General features: G+C 29.1%; 1 protein-coding gene across 1 annotated transcript; it reads right to left on the bottom strand.

The window, feature by feature from the left end:
- Window positions 1-1,012: 1,012 nt before the first annotated feature.
- On the bottom strand, window positions 1,013-10,111 carry LOC107172287 (ribonucleoside-diphosphate reductase large subunit-like). Its single transcript, XM_089219378.1, has 14 exons — window positions 9,627-10,111; window positions 9,089-9,177; window positions 5,825-6,002; window positions 5,589-5,749; window positions 5,313-5,515; window positions 5,020-5,245; window positions 4,708-4,949; window positions 2,752-2,953; window positions 2,517-2,666; window positions 2,227-2,448; window positions 1,949-2,161; window positions 1,783-1,878; window positions 1,526-1,714; window positions 1,013-1,445 (listed from the first exon to the last, which is right to left on the bottom strand). Exons 1-14 carry the CDS (start codon window positions 9,676-9,678, stop codon window positions 1,260-1,262), a joined length of 2,409 nt encoding a protein of 802 aa, XP_089075504.1. The 5' UTR covers window positions 9,679-10,111; the 3' UTR covers window positions 1,013-1,259.
- Between the last annotated feature and the right edge of the window lie 870 nt (window positions 10,112-10,981).

The following is a 10,981-nucleotide window of genomic DNA, read 5'->3' as shown; positions in this document are numbered from 1 at the left end:
CGAAAGGTGCCACCTCTCATCATTAAATTAATAAAAATAGACTACACTCTAAAAATTACCAAGAATCATCTTCCCTTAACTCTGACACAGAGTTCAGGTCGGGGATTCATTGATTCCACCGAAATTACCTGTTTAGGAAAAAGGTTTATTTTGATTCCACCGGCTACTGTTTATAAAATCTACATATTGATTCCGCCGTCTACTGTTTATAATATCTACAAATTGATTGAGCCGGACACTGTTCATCCCCCCCCCACCCAAAATTGTACGTCTATTTTAAAATGTATAAATGTAACTACTTTTGATCAAATTTTATCATATTTTCATAAAATTTGGTCACATGTCTAAATATTGTATAAAATTGTATGTGGATATAAAAACCTTACCATATTATTAAGTACACAATACGCATAACACACGTCATGTCGATACGAAAAATAAAAATGTGATGAAACTGAAACAGAGTTTATATTATATATTCTTATAAGCTATGGCTACTTATACCAATCAGTACATCATCATGGAATTAACAAATGAGTAAAAATAAAAAACTGTTCAACTGAGCATCTGAGCAACAATTTTTTAGGTATTTATAATTTGATCAATACGGTTTGTTTTTAATCTAGTTACTAGAAAAATCAACAGTTTTGAGTAATGTTAGATTAAAACCAGTTTATAGACAACAATATTTTTAAAGGTATGACGTATCAACTTACCAGTTTAAACATAATTTAAATTACAAATTTTTTATTTTGAAAGTTAATCAATAATTAAATATACACTATACATAAAACCAATATGTCACACCTTTAAAATAATATACTCTAAGATAATTAAAAACTAATAAAAAAAACGATTTTAGGTTAAAGTTTTTTATCTATGTTGTATGTGAGGGAGGTCTGAGAGAGAATAGATTTGCACTGAAATTTCCCAACACTAAATGTTAATTAAGATGCAAGATATAGGCTTAAATTGACAAACAATTAATATGAAAAAAATATAGTATACAATATAATGTAAAAAAATTTAATTGATAAAATTAAAAAATATTTGTTTATGAATTGGGTACCTATTTTTTTCAACAGGTTTCCCAATTATATGTAAACAGTATACCAAAGATAATCATAGTTAAAACATAATACAAAAAATAGTTTTGAAAAAGGGATTACAAAAAAATCATGGTGAAATTACCACATAAATAATATTTGACATTATCTGATACATCAATAACCACACAAATGAAAGTATGTATCAGTGATCTAAGCACCACACATTGTGCAAGCATCTTTATTTACCAATGAACATACCAATTGTTCCATATTTAGTGCATCATTTTTCTCGGTTTGGATCGCAACATTATTAGACAGTGTACTTTTATCAACAGTAAACTGTATAGGATCAGCTGCTGGTCTGGTACGCAAATAGTACATACCAGTTTTTAAGCCCTGTTATAAATGATTAAAAGAATAAAATAAATAAAATTTTTAAAACATTTTGAATGCTTAGAATTGAACAATTAACTTACTTTTTTCCATCCATAGAAATGAACAGATGATATTTTACTAATAGTTGGTTGCTCAATGTGAATATTTAATGACTGAGATTGATCAATGTATGCTGCTCGATCTGCAGCCATATCTAAAATGATTTTTTGAGATAGTTCCCAATTTGTTTTATACAGTTCTTTAATATTGTCTGGAATACTTTCTATTTTCTAAATTAACATAGATCTAAAGTTTAAGTACACATTTTGGCAATTAAAATATTTTATATTTTTTTTACCTGTACTGATCCTTTATGGAAAATCAATTTATTTCTCATATCTTCATTCCATAGGTCAAGTTTAATTAGATCGTTTAACAAATGACGATTAATCACCTGGAGTATGAAAATAAGTTAAAAATAAAATAATCAAATATGTATGCTATTTTATTTAGTATTTACTAACACTAAATTCTCCACTAAGAGTACGTCTGTAATATAAATTTGTTGTATAGGGTTCTATAGATTCATTATTGCCAAGAATTTGAGCTGTTGAAGCAGTAGGCATGGGTGCTAACAACAATGAATTTCTAACACCGTGTTTAGCAATTTTTTCTTTTAATATTTCCCAATTCCATAAATCACTGGGCTTTACATTCCACATATCATACTGTAAAATCTAAAATCATAAAAATTAAATCAATTTATATCTGTACTTATATTTTAAACTTTTAAAGTACATACTCCTTGACTGATTGGTGATCCTTGATACGATGAATAAGTTCCATATTTTTCAGCTAATTCACAACTAGCTTCTAACGCACCATAATACAAAGTTTCAAATATTTGTAAATTAAGCTTTCGTGATTCAGGTGAGCCAAATGGAAATCGCATAATTGAGAATAAATCTGCCAACCCTTGGATACCAATTCCAATAGGACGATGTCGTTTATTAGAAGTTTCAGCCTATGTGATTACAATTTGATATAAAATAAATAGGATAATACTGTAATTAATTTAATAAATTGAATTACTTCTTTGACAGGATAAAAGTTGACATCTATTACTTTGTTCAAATTTCTAGTGACAATTTTAGTAATTTTTAAAAGCTTTTCAAAATCATATTCTCCATTGGGTTTAACAAACATATTTACTGCAATGGAAGCTAGATTACACACTGCTACCTATCAGATATACAACATTTATCAAAATAATATTTAGGTAACTAGTATAATGATTAATAATAATGAAAATAAGATGAATGTTGACCTCTTCTGCCGAAGTGTATTGTACAACTTCAGTACAAAGATTGCTACACTTAATTGTACCAAGATTTTTTTGATTGCTTTTAGCATTACATGCATCTTTATACAACATATACGGCATACCAGTTTCAATTTGAGAAGTTATTATACGGAACCATAATTCTCTTGCTGATACCTGTTTGTTATAAAGTTTTTCATCTTCATACCTATGATAGAAAACAAACATGTTATACTGGATAATATCTAATGTTTACTAGTAATTACTATGTTTTTAATTGTATAGAGTAAGATGATGCAAATAGCATGATTATAATTTTGTTTAAATTAAATATTCCTAGGTTATGAATAAATTTCTATATTAAAGGTATAGAGCAATTTATAAAAAAGTAGAGTGTAGCAGCCAATCCAATTAGTCTTGGTTTAAAAATTACAACCAGAGTACATACATTAGACATAGTATTACGTAAGTAAGTTTATAAAGATACATAGAAAAAAAAGGTTTTTGAACTTTCAAGGAAGGGGAGATATTGCCTACATACATCCCTAATTATACCACTGCATTATTATAATTTGTTTATTTTTAATAACACTGAATGTCCGACTGATTTTCACCAAAACTATAAGATGTAGAAAAATATACATAGGTTCAATGTTTTCAATTAATAATAGATTAAAATTAGTCTAAGGCTCTGGCCACACGATGTGTTTTTTATGCAGACATTGAATGCGGTGATTCCGCATGCGGTAGTGTTAAAAAAAAAACACATTGCTATAAACATAACTGTCCACAAGACGCGGCATGCCCAAACATTTCCGCGACCTGCCACAACAAGCTGCAGAAATGTCGTATTGCCAAAACCGGACACAAATGAAAATAACATTATTTCAAATTAAGCCGTCCACATGGTCCGGTACGGTATTCCGCATGCGGTACTGATATATTTTATTTATATTGTATTGTATTTATAGGCTATGTTTATGGGATGTTGGGTCAAAGGAATATAGTGACAAAAATTTAAGGGCCTTGTCTTGGAATTCTATCGCTGAAGTTGCCGAAATGAGCTTTCGCCATCACAAAAAGACGAAAAAGGTAAGTTAAATGTAAAAATAGTTATACCTAATTCTTTTACATTTTTACTTTGGTAATTAAATTAATATTTGACTGTGCTATGTCAACTGGTCATAATAGCATATAATATTAGTATTTTTACTTTTTAATTAAAATATTAATTATATAAATCAATTAATGTATTATTTATATTACATAAATAAATACATTTTTGTTTTCACATCCGACAATTCCGCATCGTGTGGTTCTACACAGCTGTTAAGGAATTTCCGCATTCATATTTTCCAATGAGGAAAAAATGCATTGTGTGGCCCGAGCCTAAATGGTAAATAAGTATTTCATATATTTTTAAAATTCAGTTATTGTGTACTATTAGAAAAATCAATATAAAAATTTGATTATAACATTATGGTGATGTTTTAACTTTTTAAATTATTAAGATTATAATCTTATGAAAAATGAAAAATTGTTAAATGATACATTGTTATTATACGTTACAAAATAGAATATCGTCAGAATATGAATAACAAATATACATAATAAAGGAAGTAACTTTTTTCTAAATACAGTGAACATTTTTTATAATTTATCCATTTAAATCTAATTTGCAACCAACAACAATGTTCAAAGTAAAGATTAAAATGTTTTTCCTGCTTCCAAAGTTTACATTAAACACAAACAAAACCAAAAATCAACATACATAAATTATCAATGCAAAACCTTTTTAATAATTATTACGCTCAGTGCTCAGATATAAAAATCAGATCATTTTTTTTTGGGTAATTTTGAGTATAAACACCCCCTTAATTAATGATTAATAGTTTTTTGCATTTTATTTCAATGAATTTCTAGTAGTTATGTTTACATTAAATTAATAAATACTAGTCATACTTTTTGTAAAGTTTTACAAAATCATCACCCCAGACATCTGAAAGTCCGGGACATTTACGTGGACACATTAAGCTCCAAGATTGATCAGCCTCAACACGTCTCATAAATTCATCAGGTATCCAAAGAGCTAAAAATAAATCTCTAGTTTTTTCTTCTTTATTGCCAGTATTTTTACGTAACTCTGTATAAGTATATATATCAGCATGCCAAGGCTCAATGTAAACAGCAACTGCCCCTGGTCTCTATTAAACCCAAATACATTTTTTTTTTAAACAACAAATTTAAGCTAAATAAAGTATGGTGTATACTAACCCTTCCACCTTGATCAATATATTGAGCCAAATCATTAAGAACTTTCAATGGTTCAACAAGACCGTGTGATTTATGTTTCGGATACTTTGTCCATGCTGTACCAGCAGCACTAACATTGTGGAGATGTACACCAATACCACCAGCAGATTGAGAAATTTTGGCACATGTTTTAACTGTTTTACCAAAATCTTCCAATGAATCTGATTTATTAGCCACCAAAAAACAACTAAACCAACATTTTGGAAAACTTAAATCAACTTTAAAAAAAATATATAATATTAAATAGGAATTACCTTGAAAGTTGAGGTCTAGGAGTAGAAGCATTGAACATTGTTGGTGAAGCATGAGTAAAATACTTAGAAGACATTAAATCATAAGTTTCTATAGCTGCGTCAATATCTTCACCATGAATTCCAATTGAAACCCTCATTAACAAATGTTGAGGACGTTCTACAACTTTTCCATTAATTTTTAATAAATATGACTTTTCAAGTGTCTGAAATGTATTATACGACTTATGTTGTAACTAATTAAATTATTAAAGAGTAACTCTGAATCTTAGTCTGTACCTTAAATCCAAAATAACTGTAGGTATAATCTCTATCATGTTTAATAGCATTATTTAAACGATCAGCATGTTTCATGACAATATTATAATGAAAATCAGAAATTATTGGCATACGACTTTGGTTTTGTTCATTGGGCATGTTATACAAATCATAAATAACATCTATAATAGTATGAAAAATCAAGCAATATAATATTTATAATTAAGGATAGAGTTATAACAGAATAAATTATATACCACTGAAGTTTTCTTTAGTTTCTTTATAAAGATTAGAAATTGCAATACGTGCAGCAAGTACAGCAAAATCTGGATGTTTAGTTGTTAAATAAGCAGCTGTTTCAGCAGCTAAATTATCAATTTGTACAGTGGTTATACCTGGGCACAAATCACCAATGACATGAAGTGTAATTTCAGGCTAAAAGTAAGAAAATTAACTATTAGTAAAACATTAATTTTCTAGTTAGGCAATTAATATAAAATTATTAGTTTAGTTGTAAAAGAGACCTCTTATGATTAAATCATCATAAACATAAAAAAGAAAAGTTAAAAATTTAGATAAATTAATTATGATAGGGATCTCTAAATGAAACAAATACATTATCTAGGTAGGTAGGATACAAAGGTAAGTTTTGGACAATGATTTTACTTCAACCTAAGCTAGTATTATATTTACAAAATGTATTATAAACAATAAACTTACATAGGTATATTGTTATAATATAATATTTACTAATTTAATTTGAGACAAAACATACTCAGTATAATTTACTTATAAATCTATTTCTTTCAGTTCTCGACACACATAACACACTTATTAAAGTTATCGTGACAACCATTATATAACAACATTGTACCTATACCATGTTAGATAATTATAAATAATATCAAACCATTTCTCTTATTAATCAATTAAAACAAAATTTATTGTCATCTTCATCACCAATTAATTTTCACTGTCCTAGATTTAGAGAGAAAATCATTAAAAATGAAAATCTAAAAACATATTTAAGCTGAAAAAAATCGCTTGATTCCCAAGTCCTAGTTGATAAATCCAAAAAAAGTTTGTAAGTAGCCACAATTTAAGCGGTGTCAATTGTATGGGTATATTCAGAGGTATCGTTGCGACACACTGCAGTAAATGTTGACTTTATATGGTCTACTGTTAAAAATGCATAACACGGACACTTTGTACGGTCGAGTAAAAACGTACATTACAGAATGCGGCCAGAAGTACTATTATATACAAAAGGTATATTATATTGTAAATATAAGTTGTATAACTAAGTAGTATCTAAGTATATCAAAGTAGTCAATTACATTGTCATGACAAACTTTATTAGAAATGTTATAAATATAATTTGAGAATATTCTCTGGGATATCAATGGGAATCGATAGTAATATATCATTATATAAATATTATATAATATTTTATTTGTCATTTTGACATATTTCATAATATACAGTACATTATACATGTAGTTTTTAAAGATTTTTTTCATAGCTTTATTTTATTTTCCATTACATTGTTAACATTTTTAATTTACTCAAAAAAAATAGCTTTTAATACATAATACATAGGTAATACAATATTTTATAACTACCTATTTTTTATATTTTATTTTTTATTTAACTTAATATTTATAATATATACTTTATACTTTATGTAAATGAAAACCCTATTGTAGCATCACTTAATCTACAACATCATCTATCTCTTATGGAAACATGGTATAAAAATTGGAGGTTTAGGGTGAACCAAACCAAATCTTATCACACGACTTTAAACCTTAAGCTAGGACACTGTCCGCCAGTCACTCTTTATGGCACTCAAATTCCGACTGCTCCAAAAGTAAAATATCTAGGCCTAACCCTCGACCGTAGACTAACATGGGCCCAACATACACGGGTGAAAAGACTTCAACTAAACCTCCAACTTTGTATGCTTAAATCTTTACTAGTCAATAACAAACACACCAACCTTAATATAAAACTTCTAATGTATAAACCACCCATCAAACCCATTTGGACCTATGGTCTCCAACTCTGGGGAAATGCAAAAAAATCAAATACAAATCGTATTCAGGCTTTTCGAAATATTGCACTAAGAAAATTAACGAACTTATGTTTCTAATCATACCCTTCACGTGGACCTGAAAATCAAATCTGTAAAAGAAGAAGCAGTCACTTACTATAAAAGATTCCATAATCAGCTTGCATCTCATCCCAATCCTTTAATTAAAGCTCTATCAGCAAATACTATTCTGGGAAATCCTCCAAGGCGTTTAAAACGCAACTGGTGTAGAGATATGCTAACTTAATATTATAAAAACAGTAAATAAATAAATTCATATTTATATATATAAATTAATGTATAATCTCAATATTTAAGTGTCATCACTGGGTGGCTGCTTTTATCAAGCCTTTTCATGTATTACACTATCTCAGCTAATACTCTTATTGTACCCATGAGGTACAGATTGTGTATATAATAATAAAGAATAAAAAATAAATAAAAATATTTTATGTATATAAATAGTACAAAATGTCCGCATCTGCAATGTACTTTTTAACCCAACAGTACAAAGTGTCCCAGTTTCGTACTTTCAATATTTGATCATACAAAGTGACCTAGAACCAGGGCCGCAGTGCAAGTATTATTTCGGCGCCTTTCACCCTCTTTTTAAATATATAAACAGGCAACCACGCGCCCTCTTAATCATGGCGCCCCTGTGCCATAATCAAGTTGATCGTATCTAAAGCCTGCCCTGCCTAGAACAACCCACTGCACAGTGTTAAATGTAGCCTAGATCCTTCACTGAAAACTATACAAAGTCAATTGAGTTACCAGCCAAATGTGCTTACCGATTATAAAGGCTACCTGTCTTGTAAAAAGCTACAACTAAATCACAACAAGAAACATGCTATTCATTCAATCAGTGCAAAAATAAATGTGGTCCTCAAGGTTCCAGAAGAACATACCTAGATCAAAATAAAATTAAGATTTTCAGTCAGAAAGCATTTTCATTGTGCTGTCACAATTAATTTCAAATTTAAATTCAATTGTCAGTCTACTGACTGTCTATTTCCTTTCTTCCCTGTTCTAAATGAATTAATTGCCAAAGAACTCATATTTAAGTTTTCCACTATTTTTAACCTTCATTTTAAATCTTTCTTATCCTTCATTAAAAACCTTTCCTATTAATAACTACTCCATATTCATTGTATAACAATATCTAATTATCAAATTAGTATTAAACACATACTACTCTAACTATAAATACACACATAATATAACAGTACTAAGTTTAATCCATGACAACATATCAATTTAAATTTGTTATAAAGAATTATTCAAAAAAATAAATTTGATATCATTATAATTATTTTATTCTTATCCTGGATGTATATTCAATTAATTGTTGAGCTATAATAACTTTAAGTTGAAAACTAATAAAAAATAAAAACCCATTTCCTAATAATAATATAAAATGTTTTATAACCGGATCAATAAAATCCATGTTGAGGCCATCACATAGTTGTTCAATGCGTAGCGTGATCTTGTCCATTAGTACTTCTTCCAAACGGCCATCTAAACAAATACATTTTAATGACAACAGATTTTCTTAGCAATTAATTTGGAGGGACTTTATTCATATAATAGAATAGATATTATTTTATAATTTTACTATTAATAGATAACCAAATAATCGTTAGGACAGAAATATCTGGTGCCTGGTAAAGGAAATTCACATACCCTCCAATTGCCCACTACCAAGTTTATATATGCAAGAGTAATAAGGATAATTTAAAACAACATATAATATTTAAACGAAAGTCATTATAAAGGTACCAACATATTTTTTATGAATTGGCATATAGCTAATGAATGGCGGTTGTCTTTTAAAATTTAAACATGTCAATTTATCTGGCTCAAATACACTGATTACCTATATACTAATATTGTAATAGGTATCTACATTGTGTGTAATTAATACACAATGAATAACAGACAAAAACAAATATAATATCAGTAATTACCTCGCTTTTTAACGAACAGATTCGTATTAGACTTTCCCGAGTAGTCCATCATGATTGGTGAGGTTCGTAAGCACGGAAAGCTCAAAATCACTGACGGCTGAACGCAGAATCAGACAGAATCGGGCACAAAAATAAGATTAAACCGGTGGATAATATATATAACACAATTACGATTAATTAATATTATCAACGTGTGCGCCTGTTTGGAGGAGTTAGTTTGCACCCTGCCACCTTGCCGAATACGAGTATACGACGTATCCTATCGCCAAAATAACCGGATGTATTGGATGTACTTTAATAATAAAAATAGACAACAGTATAGCTAACTATAATAGTGTATTAGTGAATCATGTTATAATAATATTGTTGTTGTGCAGCTGTTGCTGTACTCTGAAGCCGCTAGCCTCGACCAATTGGCAATTATTAACGATTAACCGCCAATAGGCAAAAGTGACACAATGTACAAAGAAGGCGGACAACACGCGAATTGCATAAACGGCGGCAAACACAATATTATTATCTTATGAATAATGATAAGATGATAGTAGCACAAGGTTTCCCGCGTTTTTCCTACCATATGGCGGCTTGCAGTCGTACCCAACGTGTAAAATATAATATTGATGATATTGTTCTGTGGCGGTTTAGGCCATAGGGACCGAATCTAGGACGTTTCTCCCCGTGCCTTTCCCCCCCCGAAAGGCCCGAACAGGACAATCTCCCCCCCGAACAAAAAAAAATAAGTAGACAATAATAATATACAATGCAAATAAATAAATGTAAAAACTAAAAATGATTGAATTAATATATAAATATAATTGTATAAATGTAAATAGGTAAATCTACTGCAGCTAGAATAAAATAATAATATCGACGATAATTTGTCGTACTATATAATTTATTATTCGTACCTTAAACTAAGAAAACGCATTAAAATCGTCAAAAAATGCAAAAAAATGTGTTTAAATAATCAATATCATACATTAAGATGATCGTATACTTCTGGTAAAACCAAAGTACCTATTTTCAAAATTATTATTATGTAAAAAAATATTAACATCAATTCTGGGGGGGGTTGACGTCTCAGTTCGGAGGGGAAATATCCAGTACCGCTAAAATTCCCGGGGGGGGGGGGGGGAAACGTCCACATACCATAAGGACCTTACCTGAAGATTCTATTCTGTCGTATTACGCTCATATATAAATCGTATAACTAGTACCTATTAATTATTATACAGCTTTATATAAAATTATAATTACTATTATTAAACGAACTACATGATATTATATAATTATTGTGTAGTAAATATATTTACATCAAGCCACAGACTATATAAAATATAAAATTACAATTTTCC

The sequence above is a fragment of the Diuraphis noxia genome, unplaced genomic scaffold, assembly GCF_037042655.1.
Source record: "Diuraphis noxia isolate RWA-SAM2 unplaced genomic scaffold, SU_Dnox_SAM2 contig0002, whole genome shotgun sequence".
Taxonomy (NCBI): Eukaryota; Metazoa; Arthropoda; class Insecta; order Hemiptera; family Aphididae; genus Diuraphis; species Diuraphis noxia.
This window is presented reverse-complemented; position numbering and strand designations above follow the sequence as displayed.

Excerpts from the sequence above, each read along its gene's own strand:
- LOC107172287 (XM_089219378.1), bottom strand. The coding sequence starts at position 9,678 with ATGATGGACTACTCGGGAAAGTCTAATACGAATCTGTTCGTTAAAAAG. Across the intron at positions 9,178-9,626 it reads TCTGTTCGTTAAAAAGCGAG|ATGGCCGTTTGGAAGAAGTA; the intron begins GTAATTACTGAT and ends GTATTTGTTTAG. Across the intron at positions 1,446-1,525 it reads ATTTCTATGGATGGAAAAAA|GGCTTAAAAACTGGTATGTA; the intron begins GTAAGTTAATTG and ends CATTTATAACAG.